The sequence below is a fragment of the Hyalella azteca genome, unplaced genomic scaffold (assembly GCF_000764305.2).
Source record: "Hyalella azteca isolate HAZT.00-mixed unplaced genomic scaffold, Hazt_2.0.2 contig11426, whole genome shotgun sequence".
Taxonomy (NCBI): Eukaryota; Metazoa; Arthropoda; class Malacostraca; order Amphipoda; family Hyalellidae; genus Hyalella; species Hyalella azteca.
Window position 1 is genome coordinate 130809 of NW_025941425.1, and position 16578 is coordinate 147386.

A 16578-nucleotide genomic window follows, 5' to 3' on the forward strand; every position below is an offset into this window, starting at 1 on the left:
TTGCTTGTTCCTCACTTGCAAATTTGAATTCTTGCGGATAACCTGAAAATTTACCGATCTCTCCTGGAAAATTTCAGATCTCGCCTAAAATTTACCGATACTCGACGCGGTTTCTGTCATTTTTTAATCGTAATTTCCAAGATTTCCAATGTTACTGCCAATTTTTGGGCCTGATATGTACAAATCGTTGTTCCTACAGAAGATACGAATACCTCAAGCGTTTTAAAACGCGACGCACACGACGACTTTGTACAACGTTTCGGATGCATCTTTTGGATACGTGTTACGGATACGTCTTTTCGGTATCCTGTTACAAAATGTTTATGAGTGACAAGTAAATGGTGCTATAGAACCGCAATGCAAGTAAAACATTTGCGTTGTTAATAATCGTTGAGCTCTTCACGCAGCGGGTTTGGTAGCGCAAGACTGCCTTGTTTCGTAACGGGTTTTAGCTGTCATACAAATAAAGCGTGCCTCTCAACTCCAAAGTTAAAGCAAAACTAAGAGTACAAAGCTTATCGTCTTCTTGCCATCGACTGTTCCGATCTTATTAATGTCACCGCCTTGTCGCACTGTTCCCATGTCTTCTGACACGTTCAATGTGCACTGGATGCGATCACGTTACGAGTGCGAGCGCGATTATGTCACAAACTTTGTAGCCTTTTATTAATAGTGTTTATCAAATGCACTAGCCTGAGTAATAATTTAACGGGTTGGCTGGCTGACAAAATTTGTGCGTACTTCAGGGTTAGGTTACAGAGTTTGTAGATCGTCTCTCTCACACCCGTATTGTGATCGCGTTTGGCGTACAGCATTTGTTTTCCGAAGCCATTGAGTGTTTTCTTTGGGTGTTGCTCATCGATGTTTATTAGAGTAAATAAATGCTATTTGAATGTACAAGTTCAACTACCTCATCAACTCTCAACGAGCTCGTTGATTACCGGCGAATATGTAAAAATTTAAAAGAAATGTTTGATTATTTTTATCGGTTCGTGATTTTACAATGTTGAACTGCTAAGCAAGTTTATTCCCGTAACTGAGATGAATTTTTCGATGTTTCGGTATAGTTTGGTAGTTGCATTCATGGATCAAACGTACTCAGCACTTTAGTAATACTTCAATATGCGTGCTAAACTTTTTATAACAACCGATACAGTACAAACTTCTGAAGAACTTCATCTCTTTCTCGCAAATTTTCCCTCTCTGTGGATTTTTTTTTCTAAACTATTTTCGTAAGGCAACGTTTTCGTTCCTGTTTGGGTGCCTTTCGTTTATAACTTCATTGTGCGAAAATGTTTTAAAATACTAGATAATTTTCAAAAGCATTCATCGAAATATTTTGTGTCGGATGTTGCGCTATTGTCGACACTATTTGAGTTACCGTTGATTTTGCCATATATGGATGCATTGTGAAGAATACATTTTGAATAGCTTAATTATTAGGAGATTTGTGTCCTCGTGTCACTATTCAAGCAGTTTTTTAAGTTTAATAGTGAATTAAGAAGAAAAATGTTTCTCGTCAGCTTGTCTTGCAATTAAACTTTACAAAAATACCTCATTTGTCATATTATTTGCGATGTGTACTGTTTTTGTACTTAAATGTTTGGAAAATTCATTTTGTTGCGGCTGACTCGTCGTGCTCAGGCGGCACAGGATATTTTTGCTCTCGAATTCAAGTTTTTCGAATTTATTTCCACGCTCCACATCCGGAATAGCTTTGTCAAAGGTTTAATATGCGCTTGCTCTGATGATATTTTTAAAATTAATTATTTTTAGCCCCTTCCTTTGGAGTTTATAAATTTTCTGGAGCTTGCTCAATTTAAATTTTAAATGCCGTCACGGAATCATGTTTTTTTTTTTTAACTTTGAACATTTCGTTTTTTATATAATCCTTTCAACGTTTCATTAGTATTTTAAACCTTTAAATAGTTCATTATTAATTTCAACACATTATTCATTTTAACATTATAACGTTTCGTTGTTCATTTTATCCTTCAAACAATTCATTGCTAATTTAAATCTTTAAACTGTTCGTTATTCATTATAACATTAAAACGTTCCGTACAAATAAAGAAAGAAATCGTTAGCGAAGAACCCTGTGCCGACTGCAGCGACATTTCTTTGCAATATCACCTCAGGTTGAACATGTTATTTATTATTGTTAATTAAATCATACTGGACGATCGTTTGCAGTAGGTTATGTGTCGGGAACGACCATCATTTTCTGACCAAAGATTCTGTTCGTAATTTTGATAAACTTGCTTTTGTTTTACTAAATCCTGATTGCCTATCAGACGACATTGTCAGAAAATGACCAGGCGTTTCTATGTTTTCTTGTAGTAAATTTAGTAAAAAGAGAAGAAGTGAAACGTCAATAAACTTGAAGATAATCCATATTATTTTCTTTTCCATTCATTCCCATTGATCGTGATCTCGGTTATGTATAGACTGTTAGAAAGGAAGAAAGGCATCATTCGAGAGTGATTATATGGCGAATGTAACTGCTGAAATCAAAATTAATGGAAGAAAAACTAATTTTTAACATTCACAGAATTCGTGACTTCAAATCAAACAGTAGTATAAAAATTTGCGGATGTTTTAGAAAATTTCTATTTGCAAAACTGATCAAATTTTGTACTCAGCTTGTAAAACCTACATCTTATTATAATGCACAGTCTGCGACACATGAGTCATGATTTCAACATTTTCGAACTATGAGACGCGCATTCTTCCGGGTAACTTAAATGTTAGTTTAACTTCCGTAGACTTTGTGCGTAATTGATGAGTATCTTATATGTGCATTGCAGTCTGCGTGGACTATTATAATTGTTTGAACAATGCCGCTTGTTAATTCGGTTTTGTTCTATTAAAGCATGGCTGCTCAGCAGGAATTCAATGGAAATGATAACATGAACGTCTTTATTTCATTCGAACAAAAGAATTTCATGTTCATTCTCGAGTTAAGAGTTTATTCGTGCCACTTTCCCTAGAAATAGCAATGGCTGTATTTTTCAATATTACAAAAACTTGTCCATTGAAGTTGTAAATGAAGCTTGCCGAATGAGCCTTGTTTTCTGGCCTTCCTTCATCTATATTAGATAATTTTTCATAACTAATTAATCGGGAACATGAAGGGTGCTGGAGGCGTCTATGTGTTTTGAGTGAGCCACGAATGTGCTAAACTAACGATGCAAAAACATGACTTGGGTGCAGACTAACACTTTAATAACTTCTTGTAATACTTTAATAACCTCTTGTAATACTTCAATAACGTCTTGTAATACTTCAATAACATCTTGTAATACTTCAATAACCTCTTGTAATACATCAATAACGTGTTAATTGAAGATTTGACTTCATTAACACTGTATTCTGCAATCAAATGTTGTACATTCTAAGTTTGTGCCCTAAATTACCTAATCAACTTCATCTAATTGACTTAATTGAATATCTAACGTAACGATAAATGAATAATAACAATAGACTATGAATATTTTTCACAGGAAGAAATGTGTTCTTGAACATCAACGCAGTTGTACAATGTGCAGCGCATGTTTCTCTCATTGTAGTATTTATTTGCCAAATACATGGGTCAATTAATTTATCAAGTATTCAATTCAAGTGCAAGCATTCATTCCTTTTCTACTTCCTTCAATGGAGAATCTATTTGGAGACTCGGTAAGAAGTATGTAAATTTCAATGTAAAGTCCGTTCAACTATTTAATTCGAAAAAATTACACTCTCTTTTATATGAGAAGGCTGAATATTGATTTGTGGGATATAATGGATATATTCTTTGGCATATGAATAATTATGGTGTTACATAAATAAAGGAGTATAGATTTTCCACGAGACAAATGATTTAGGGTTACGGGTGTAATGACTAGCACTTGCAATCATGTGGCACAAGATGAACATGTGTGTGTTTTTTATCCGGGGTCACAGATGGCAGTGGCTGCAGCGGTTCCTCACCCCCACCGACCGCTCACCTCAACAGCCTCCACAATTCGCCAGTCTCCCTCTTCTTCCCCCCTCGGACCTGGTCCACATCCACGGCAGGGTTGCGCCCTCACCTAGCCTTGCCTCCCCTCACGCCCCTATCTTCTTTGACGTTCAGTGCTTCAGCAGCCAGAGTCTCGCATGCTCAGGGACAGCACAGCACATCTTCCCACAACCATCACGCGTCACTGACTGCGGCTGCGGCAGCAGCGTTACGCCAGCGTATCGTACGTCCGTCACATAGGCCGGCGCACTGCCCTGCCTGCGGCCGGTACTTCACGTTCGGCCACAACATGAAGGCGCACCTCAAACGTTGTCCTAAGAACCCTAACCGCATCATCACCACTTCGTCCAGCGCCACGACCACGTCGTTTGCGACCGTAATGACGAGCGTATTACGCACCACGTCACCCTCGCGTCGTTTTACTCTGTCGCCTCCAACTCTCGTACGACCTTCTTCGCCAACACCGGCAGCGCGGATGCCTCTGCGCCTGCCTGTTTCGCCGCCCACTTTGCCGTTGATTGCATCTGCATTCTGCAACTACAAACTTGAACCGCTCGACTCTTCACCGGTACAGTCACCAACCGCTTCGTCGCCGTCACCAACATCGCATGTCGTCGCCGACAACACGTCGGAAAGCAACGCTTCGCGAGTTTGAGAGCCAAGGCCGTTCAAAATTATCAGAATGTCTTTAGCTAGTTGTCACTATTCAAATATATGTGTCTCTGTAACTAATTTGCAGATAGAAAAATTATGTTTATTTCTGGCGCAACTATGACTATGGAGAAGGAATTGTCTGAATAGACAGACTAGTCCTAACAAACAGAATTTAGACTCAATTTTCCTCTCTTTTCTTAAATCAAACAAAGATGTGGCCTCTGTTTTCTTCATTTAAATATGTATGACAAGTGACAAGCTAGCCATGGAAGGAAGAGTGGCATGGTTCATGCGTCTGGCAGCCGAGAGTAGTTTATTCTCCCATCATTGCCAGCCACAGAGAGCATGACAGTCCCCAAGCGTAGTGTTGCCATCAAAAATTAAGGAATGGCGTAACTTATATTATAAGAACAATCTATCATAAAAGTAAGATTCAAAAGCATATACTCAGTAACTTAATTAATACTCATTTAAATTAATCTATATTTACGTTTCGATAATACATCATTTGAGACTGAGTGCGTCTAATTGAGAAATGTTAGATGTCGTGTCGGCTTCTTTTGAGATATGTTTGATGTCATGTTGGCCTCATTTGAATTATGTTGGGTGACATGTTGGCTGAGTAATCGCCTCATTCTGACCAAGGAGTCTGTCTGGAAGTATGCTACACTTTAATGACTTGCCTTTCTTCCCTAATGGAAAGAAGTATGAGGTCTCAAAAATTATTATTCAGTTCATTAGAATAATATTTTATTTCTCTATCACGGTCATTACTATTGACAATACATAAATGAAATAAAACCTCTGTGATGACCACTAAAAAAAATGTCCGCAGACTAAATAAACTGGTTGCACACTTAAGTGATCGTTTGGTTATGGGTATCGTCTGGGTCTAAAATTAAAAGAATTTCGCTTTTAGGTTTTTTGGCTTATTTTATTGCAGCGGAAAATAAGCATCCGAAGCAGCAAACCCAATGTATGTGCGGGCTTTAGTTTTTGCGTGAGGCAGTTTCAAATTCACATAAAATGAATATTTTTTATAAAGATTTTCTTTCAGAAAAATGTTATTTATAGGTTATTATTTGCGTTAAACTGGATAACAATAAATCATGCAGATCGTACCCTCAATAGGAGTAATATGCGATGGGAAAGCTGGGGATTCATTTTCAAGCAAATATTTTAGACTTTACTTCCTTATCTTAATTCACATCACATATTTGGCGTTCCTGAATAATAAAACTTCCTTCATTTAAAATAGATCTTTTCAAATTTTCAAGCTACAACATTGAAAGACATATCATTCGATTTGTAAAGAGAATGTCTAACGGCTCTAGAAGCTCATTTCTCCGATTTATTCATTGTTTGAATTATATAATGAAAAATGTGAGAAAGAGGGCGAAAAGTGGAAGAAGTCTAGTAAAAAAAATGGAAAATGGCTCCTAGAGTCTCTAGATATTTGCATTACGAACCTAATGACTTGTCTCTCGACATTGTAGCACGCAAATTGAATGAGGAGATTGATTTTCAAAAGTCCCTCTTTTTAGCGCATTTTCTCATTTATGGAAAAAATGCACTATTGTGCTCGCCATGTCCGTCTATCTGTCTGTCTGTCTGTCTGTCTGTCTGTCTGTCCGTCCGTCTGTCCATCCGTCCGTGACCTCAAGTTTTCGCCGACGAGAAAATGCGTTCTCTGTCACTCACTGCAGTGAGTACTGAGTTATATTTTTTCTATTTTCTAAGCATTTCACGTTTTCCTTCATTTTCTGAAAGTAGTCACGCGAACTAAAATTTCTTCATGTCTGTGAGGTTTCAGAAAGAAAGGTTTTAGAAAGGACTTTTTTTAGACCCAGACGACCCCATTACTTATTCTGTGGTAGACAGTTTGTAATTTCTTGTGTTTAACTTTTGTGGCCAATTGGTTTTACACAAGGAAATTCTCAATTAGTTATGCTTTGAAATAATAACATTGATTCCACATCGTTGTATGTTGACGAATGGTGCTCTGTTTGATGTAGGGCATTGACACATCGGACAGCTTGGTGTCGTACATGTCGTATACCATTTATATTTTGTTATTTCAACTTTTGCCCAGCAAATGTAGCTCGCTGATACGGTTAATAAAAAGTCACGAACAACGAGAAATCTAATCATGGAAATATAAGTGATCTAAACACCCAGTGTATATATATATATATAAGATGTCTAACCACGTTGAATGACTTTAAATATCACAAAAGTTTTTATTTGTGGACTTGGTGCTGCTCTCAATTGAAATATGTGCTCTCGATTGCGAAATATTTTGTCTAGAACTAAAGCTAGTTTTTAAGCTCACACGCTCATCGTGAAAACAATGCAGGTCTTCGTATGAATTTTTGCTGTAGCTTCGCTGTTCGAGGAACTGTTCAAGATGACAGGCATCTCAACTCAAGTGCCATAACCACATATGCTACAATATTTATATAGATTTAATAATAATAATCACAATTTATGTCTTATTGTATTTCTAAGCCAGTTTGGTGCGAGTGTGTCGGTGCCATGCCTTACTGCCTCTCTAACTTTACTTTTAAACTTAAGTTGTAAGTTGATGACGCGTCACCATAAACTGAGTTTGTGGCTATGCTTGATTAAGATGGCAGCATCGTTGCAATCATACAAATTTTCTTTGAATACCCAAGGTGTCATCTGATTCTTTGTCATAAATGGCGTGTTCTCTCCCATGATGTGTTACTATTTGCGCAACTCTGTTCATTTACACTTTATTTTACTGCCGTGCCATGCAAGACCGTTCCGTGCTTGAAAATTATAAGATTCGCGTCAGTATAAATTATATTACTTTATTCTTTATTGCTTGAAAAGTGCCTTTAAAATGTTTGCATTCAATATCAGGCTATGATTTATCTGAACAACATCCAATATATGTATTAGTGCGCACTATTCGTAATAAAAAAAAAGTGTTAAACGTTCTACGAACTAGTATCTGGTGATGATTGGTGCTATTATACGAATCATAGTAAGACTCATTGTAAGAGTCATCGTAAACTCATTATAATATTCATAGTAAGACTAATAGTAAGAAACACATTAATATTCATGAGTGAGATGGAGAGGCAACGCATGTATGAAGATGTAGCTATTATAGCTTCGCCGTGCCGTGGTCGCTATAGCTGTCTTTTAGAGCTGCTGTTGGTTTGTTCAAGACACTTGGATTAAGCTTACGGTTTGTTATGTTTGTCACGTAATTGTAAGTAGTTGATTAATGCACTAACTCTCTAGTTTAGGTCGAGCATTATTTTGGTTGTGTCTTAATGGTTTCTGCTTGGATAATGACAATAACCGCTCTCTATCTGTCTCTCTTCGTTAAACGTTTGTTGTTTAGGCCTATAGAAATGCTCGTTAAGTTTAGTTACTCGTAGCTCTTTTATCTGAAGTACTTTAACGTAAAAGACTGTTACTTTCAACAGACTTTCATATGTGCCATATTATTTACGCGCTGGTGTAGGAATCGTGACCGAAGTATAACATAAGATTGCTGCGGTAGATGCTCTAGGGCTTGCAGCTACTATTATATTTATGTATTTGGTTATTTTACTATCTTCGATTCATCTAAGATGACTCAGCATCTCTGTAATAATATCGTGAGTCTAATGCAAATATTTTTGGAGCTAACAACAGCAAAGTCGAATAACAACCACACTGGGTAAAAAAGCTCAATATAATCTTGAAGATTCTGATTTCTAACGACCGTGTGATTGTACGCCATTATTTGCATGGCGTCGAATTTGAAAGATGTATGACAACATTGGCATAACTTCTAGTTTGAAAGATGTATGACAACATTGGCATAACGTCGAATTTTAAAGATGTATGACAACATTGGAATATCGTCGAGTTTGAGAGATGTGTAACAACATTGGCATTACTTCGAGTTTGAAAGAAGTATGACAACATTAGCATAGCGTCGAATATAAAAGATGTATGTCAAAATTGGCATAGCGTCGACTTTGTAAGAAAGTCAGTCGCTAGTGCCAGGTAGCCGAGCCATTATGCCAGAGTAAAGTTTATGTGGCCGATTTATCATACTTCGATGCAAAGCAATTGACAACTTCTATGCGCCGTCAAGTTATCGGCTTGTAAGACAATCTTTCAATATTGGTGCTTCATTAGTTTAAAGGGTTGTCGGTCGTTTGCCATAAAAATGCGCTTCCGAGTCTTTCACAGAAAGGTCTCAACCGAAAAGATGTGCCGCAGTTTTAAGTTTATTTACATCCATGATATTTTACGTAGTCAGTTTAAGTTTTACTCATCGGAAGGTGTATTAGTTATAAACTGTTAACATGGAAATAGTGATGTTGCATTATTTATGTTGAACATTGTCTCCCGGTGCTGCTTCGACGCTGCTATCGAAACTAGTCCACTCATGACAAAATGATCGTAGAAATTAGAAAGAAATCGTAGTGTTTATTAGTAGAGGATCATAGAAATTGAAGTCAGCGTAAAAGTCAATGTGCGCGAGTTCTAAGAGAAGACATACCCCAATCGATGCCAGTGCTCTCTGAACGTTAAACAATCATTGCTCATTCTTTCTACCTGTCATTTTTTTGCTTTTCGTTTGTAGTTGCTGCTTTTTTTAGTAATTTATTGAATTTTAGTTGCTTTGTAGCTACTCTCAGTTCGTAGACTTTGTTTCGGATATCCTTGAAATCGATTTGTTTGACCTTATTTTGGTGGAAAAAGAGATTTTAATTTTCTTCTAGCGAAAAATACTTTCAAATTAGGAATAGATTAGATGATATAAATTGTCCGGAATGCAAGATTTGATCATAAATTGTCTTTGTTGGAGTTGAACGCAGCAAGGAATTTATGTCTCGAAAGATTCCATAAACTTTGATTAGATTAAAGTTTAAAGTATTCGATATAAATCTAAAACTTATTCTTTACTCATTCAACGCAACTCCAGGGAAGTCGTAAAATAGAATTACGAACGTTGCAGGAAATTAAAATGGCAAAATTTCAAAACCCTTTATTGCCTCTTTAATTTATGTTAAATTCATGATATTTCGAATTGCATAAAAATAACAAAATTTCCCACAGTTCTAACACAATTAACAACTCTGAATAAAGCTCTAATTGGATAATGACCGATTTATTTTCTTAAGGGGCCATCTATTTTCAATATTGTTAAACGTAACATTATTCATTATTAGTGAATGTAGCTCGATAGATTATTTATTGGTAAATGTAATTGATTCATAATCGATGGATGTAGACAAATTCATTGCCAGTGCATTCATCTGTTTTTTGATGAATGCTTGCACCGAAATCAACTCGTGTTACCAGCAGTCCACACACCGACTTTTTCCATGAATACCGAACTTTTGAAATGATTCATAGGTTCTATGCATGTTTATAGTCGTACATTGTTTCTAAAAAAAAGTAATTAAATTCTAAGTCGGAACATAAGATTTCATTTTTATGTTCAAGCGATCGAGAAAAGCTTCTGCTCTCATACCATTAGATATCAGCGAAGTAATTTAATTATACATGCTTGCGATAGGAGTTTGTGTCGCTCAATAAACTTTCATTCGCATCGATGATTACAGAATTGCTACATTTCATTCATATATCTCGGTTTGTTAATATTATTTACTTACCACGCTTTAATTATGTTCCATTTGTTAATTTCATTCCGTTTCTTTATGATATTTTTAGGTTACATTCCGCGCCGTATTTTTTACAGCAAGTTTGTTTTTGCCAGATCTGCCTCCAGCAAATATGGTTTACTTTAGGTTTAACTTTCTAAGACATTATTTGAGGTTTTCTATGTAAGTTAACATTGTATTCCTATAATTTTTGCATTCCGTTCGCGTTATGATAATTTGCAACGATGACATTCAGATGATGTTCAACTTGAAAACGTTTACTGTCATTTATCTTGGGCTGCGTTTATTTTTTATCGGTTGTAATCCATTCCGTTTATGTTATGATAAGTTTAAATAGTCTCTTTTTCCGTTTGCATAGTGCAATATATTATATTAATTGCATTTAATACTTTTTTGCTGTTATAAAATTGTCTGCATTTATTTACGTATTTAAAAACTATTCAAATGAAGTTTTTTACAGCTTTTGTTTCGAGATAACTTTTCATTGATGCTCATTGCAATCAATAATGTCTCATGTATGATTTAAATTCATGGCTCGTGTGGTAGTTTCATGTCTGCAAGCGATGTTGTAAGAACATTAATGTTGCTCAAATTTTCAAGTCTACAAACCGAACTTGGCCGCAGTTTTAGAAGATCTTCATTCCTGAAAAAAATGTGCATCTGAGTATATAGGTCTTCCGCAAGACGAGTTAATGTATTCTCTTATTGTAATTATTAACTGAATATCAAGACAACTTCGAAATAATATTCATTATATCATTATTATAAACATCACAGTTGAAGAGAATATATAGTGCGCTTCTGAAGATCGGTGCACAATATGCGGAAATCATTGGGCCATGAATGTGTTGACATTGATGATGGTTAATCAACAGCATATTATCTGTAAAATTCATGGTGTATTAATTTATCAATTGTAGTCTATGTGCCTAAAAGTCATCCAGCTTGCAGACTGTTGAAACTCTGACAGGGGTATAGTATATCTAAGACACCGTACTTAATCATGTCTACAAACATGGCATATGTACATTCATGGTTGCTTAATTTTTTCATCTGTTGATTATTTTGAAGTTTTATTATGATTATGTTAAGTTTAGTATGTTTTGATTTGCTCAACTTGTATATTTTGTTACAGCTGTTTTTTGTTTTAGTATGCGGATTAGTGAAGTAGTGCGTTATTGCATATTACCTCGAAGACTATGGTGCCATACTGACGGAGGCTTGGTGCAAGACCTCCGCAGCGACCTAAAGTAGCTAGCGAAGAGACCGCTTCTCTTCTCGTAGTTTTTATAGAGAAAAACGATATCATGACTTTTTTATGCCCTTTCCCCAAATTACATCACTTCTTCAAATTTGTCTGCATGAAGAATTTCATCGACAAATCACAGTAAAATTTTATACTTATTTTGGAGGAGAATTTTCGAAAGTATTGCTAATCAAAATTTTATAGCAGCTCGTGGAGTTGAACAATTAAAGCGTTAAATTAGACTGATTTAGATTTGTAGCCTCAACAGCCCTGAAGACTTTCAGATAGTCAGGTTTTCTATTGCACTGAACCTGATGCATTTAAATCCATTGAAATTTATTATTGGAGCCATTGCCATTAATGCGTTGCCATCAGCGAGTCCTTGACATCCTGTGGCTGAGGATTAACTCTTAAGTTCCCTTATCCGCATTTTCGTTTTTGTTTTACATTCGACTTCGAAGAATAGATTAATTTTCACTATTTGTTCGAATAATAACGAAATTGAATCGAAGCTTGAAGACTCTTCATAAATTTTTGTAAAAATATAATATTTAAAGTGTGTCATTTGCTGGTCATGCACAGTGTAGTTCATCTAATGGCAAACATTGTAGTTCGATTTTATGGCTTGATGATGAACACGCCGATGAAATTATGCATATGATGATGTGGATGACGTTTCAATATTATTATATAAATTCATTATGTCGAATTTTAGGATTCATTTATTAATTTTTGGCACTTGCCAAGCTAGAGCCGCTTCAAACCATTTTAATTTGTTCTACAAATGTGCACAATCAACTAAGAAGCCTATACAGGTATTTTCACTATTCTAATGTTTTCTGAACAAGAAAAAGCTTCATATTCTTCACTTTTAATCAATTCCAATTGGCAGGAGCTCGAATTTTTACCAGCTCATACTACGTAGCACAGCTACGATAAATAACGAAACACATCAAAGATCCGTCATATAGCAAACGATTTTAGAATAACGAAACCTTCCATCCGTTTTTTATCCGCCATAGCAAACGAAACTTTTAATCCTATTCTTTTCGTTAATTAATCCAAATTCGTTGCATTATGTCTGAACATTATTTTCCTCGTCCCAAAGCACATTAAGAATAATTTAAATGTCTTCTAAAAGTCATGATTGGAGTGAGGTTTTATACTGGATTATATTTAGCTAGTAAATGACGTAAACTACATTTGATACAAGCAAAAAATATAGGATGATACATGTTTTCTTGGATGATGTATCTTTACTAATGTCAGTTAACTCAGTTGATTCTATTTATAATTTAATGATCGATGCTGATTATTATTCGGTAATTATGATACTCACTTTTCAAATTGGCATCAGTTTGTCTAACGCCTGATGTCATCCTCTCATCTTGATTTTGTTCTGATCGATATTCGAAAAAAAAGTTGATACATGAATCAATATCCTGTGTTGAAATATTGTGTCAGCAATTAAATTTTAGAAATTAAAGGCAGAATCTCAATAATTAATCTTGATAATAAATGCATTATAATTGGAATCGAATTATGCCAATTTTAATGAAAATCACATAGAAAATTTCTAACAGAAAGTGCTTCTTATAGCGTCATCATAATTTTCCTCATAAAGCATTTGAAAAATTGTTGCAGATTAATAATGCTATTCATTCTGACATCCGCCATCACTTGTCATTCCTATCATTCCTCTGCATCGTAGCATACATCCATGCCACTTATAACATACCTCTGCATCGTAGCATACCTCAGTGTCTTTTCAACCATACGTCTGAATCGTGGCATACCTCAGTGTCTTTTCAACCATACCTCTGCCTCGTGGCATGCCTCATACTGCAGTGTCATTTATACCATACCTCTGCATCGTGGCATTTTTCAGTCAATTTCTACCACACCTCTGCATCGTAGCATACCTCAGTGAGATTTCTACCATACCTCTGCATCGTAGCATACCTCTGAATCGCTTACTACACTTTTCATCACGTATCTGCTACTACTTCAATAAAACAATATGCTGTCAAGATTAGAGTTATTGTTTAATCAAGACTAGAGGTTCCCTGATAAATAACATTTCAGTGTTATTCATGTTCATCGTTCAATTAAAGTTAACCACCTGATTGAATATGAAAAGAAATAAATTTTACTTTAACTCATTTGAACCTTCAAGAATAAGTGGCAAAAAATTTCCTTCTAGAATCCTTAAAATATTTTTCAAATTCTGTAATCAGATACCGTAATAATTATATTTATTACAATTTAACCAGGTATTTATTTACAGGCCTGCGATCGTGCAATTCATATTTTTCCTCAACTGTTCACATGTGTAGCCGCCAACCAAAATTTCATTAATATCCTCTGCAATATTTAATATTGACGATGCGTTAATATAATAAAAGTCAGAAACTCGGAATTGACGTGCTATAATATCAAGTAATATTACTCAGCTGATGGTTTCTTCTGCTTGTTTTAAAACACTCATAATGAATAAACTGATATAACAGCTTTTGTTATTTTTCATCCACACTTTTTAATTTCGTTTCAGTTTGGATAAATCTGTACAGAGCTCGTTGATAAACATACTTCCTTTATTCCTTAAAATAAGCATTGCTCTCGGATTGACTTCGGGAGGAATGCTTCACTCCAGGGTCCGCGCTGTCACAAATAGTTACGCGTTTGTAACTCCGACAATCAATCACTTATAGAGCCTTAAGAGCTAAATACACCAATTACAGACGAGAAACATGCCGCTACGCGTGGTTGGGTCGCTACGTGTACTATAGCGAGTTTTACGTAAGAGTTAGCGAGTTATGATTGTACGACCCGAGACATGCATTTACGTCTGTGTTTGCTCTGTAGACCAACTAGTTGGAGAAGAATTATTTTCTGCTTGGGCCACCAATTTTCCTACACTTGTCTTTATCTCGTTACCATTTAATATATTTTCATTATTTAAATTATAGCGGGTCTGATTCATCAGTGATGATCTCGTGTGTATATGGAGCTTTTCATCATTGACTCCAGGATATTCAACCGACGCTCAAGGAACGACATAAATTTCTAGTAACAAAATGTCAAAATTTTCTAATAGATGGTTCCTTATGCCATTACTTGCGCACGTTCCGTAAACCTACGATTTTTATCAAAAATGCCTATTAATATTCACATGATGCCTTTTCCTAATAGTATTTATTAGAATGATTGAAGCTTTTAGTATAGTGTTTTCATTGACTTAAATGAAAAATCCCTATTGTATTTTTTATGGCAGATACCACACCTGGCGATTCGATGAGCGCCCTGGAGAGTCTGGTGGACTCCTTGTCAACTGAACAATCAACTGCTGACCACCGCAGCGGCCCAGTCGACGAACAAGAGGCAACAGTCAAATGCAAGTTCCAAGAAGATATCGGCGAACATTCAACAAATCTTCAAGTCAATTATTCAAAGATAAATTTCAATGAGAGCAAACAAAATGAGTTTGCAGATTCAAAGAAGTTGACTGAGAAGAGGACGTTCAATGACAAACCTACTGATGCCAAATTTTTTGCAAACGATGTTCTCATTCAAGATGGCTTACCAGAGCTGAAAGGCACGTCTGAATTGTCCACAGAAACCAAAATTGAACCTAACCAACAGACCGAAAAATTGCCGAACTGCGAAAATTTAGAGGGAAATGAAAATTTTTCGAATACTTACTGCACTCGAAATAATTCCACAGAATTGTCAAATTTGGCTGAAGTGATTATCAAAGAGGAGTTCGAGGTTCCGTCCGAAGAATTAAATTTTAATATGAAACAGAATGAAAAAGATTGCATCTCTCACAAAAAATCGCTTCATTTACAGAAGAGTGACAAATCTTTCGTGCTGCCGTGTCGAAATACTGCTGAGAGCATCAAACCTAAGGTCAGCCTTGAAGACTCTTTCAAGTTTAGAACGCACGATCTTCCTACAGGAATACCAGAAATTTTGCAGCACTCATTGTTTTCTAATGCCATAAACATAAGCCCCGTTTATAAGTTAAAGAAAACTGGTCCAAAAGAGCTGGAAAAAAATTACATTAAATCTAATATTGAAGATGAAATTCCTCCAACTCTAATTAGTAAAGCAAAGCGTCTCGGTAGTAAGACGAATGAGTATGGAGAAACAAATGATGAAAGCGAAGACTTGGTAATCATAGAAGATAAAAATGAAGTCGAAATAGACCCAAATATTTTTTTAATAGATGATTCTATAACTAACATCGGTAATAACATAGATGGATACGCTTTTCCTTCAGATTCAAGCATTTACTACTCGTCGTCACGTGGATCCTCGACCTCGTACCTTAACGCTGCTGATATGTCCGTGAATTTGGCCGTCAGTCCGTCACGACAGAGCGTTTTGTGTCCGTTATGTGGCCGACTTATAGCGCAGCGACGCAGTCTCAAGCAGCACCTCATGAGCAGCTTCCATAAAATGAACGCACAAGAAGCAGATTTAACAGTCAAAACGTCCAACTATGCCGCTCATAAATAGAATTGTATTTAAAATGATATAATTTGAGGTCAGCGTTATAGATTAGCAATGTTTAGCTTGTCGCCGATTTAAGACATCGAATAATTTTTTCAGCTAGCGGCGAGTGTCGATCTCTCAACTCACTGCTCCAACCATCATCACATCGCAAAACTGATGTTTAAATCATAATGAAGCTTTTAATAATATCCTTTAGCTAGAGATTTTCGTGCGCAATCGAAGCATATGTAGATTTATCTGTGAACGCGTTACTGCCAGGCAATTAAAATGCACTAACATTTTAATTGCCTTGCATTTATCTTTAAATAATTGCCACTACAAAACTACTGGTAGTTATGCACACCCAACCATGCACAACCATGTTGATCTGGTACGGGTTTGAACTAATAATTATGTTTGTCATTACTCTGCTGTGCTACGTTAGAAGATAATTTGCGGAAATGTCGATTTGTTGAATTGTGTCGTTGATATCGTGTATCGTGTAATTTTAAAACGTT

The 16578-nt window shown here is 35.9% G+C and overlaps 1 protein-coding gene across 1 annotated transcript in view; it reads left to right on the forward strand.

The window, feature by feature from the left end:
- The window catches only part of LOC108677348, an 86015-nt gene extending 69437 nt beyond the window's left edge, over positions 1-16578 (forward strand). The window contains exon 6 of the mRNA XM_047882827.1: positions 14838-16578. Within this exon, the coding sequence (XP_047738783.1) occupies positions 14838-16084 (1247 nt within the window). The 3' untranslated portion in view covers positions 16085-16578. The remainder of the gene's footprint in view (positions 1-14837) is intronic.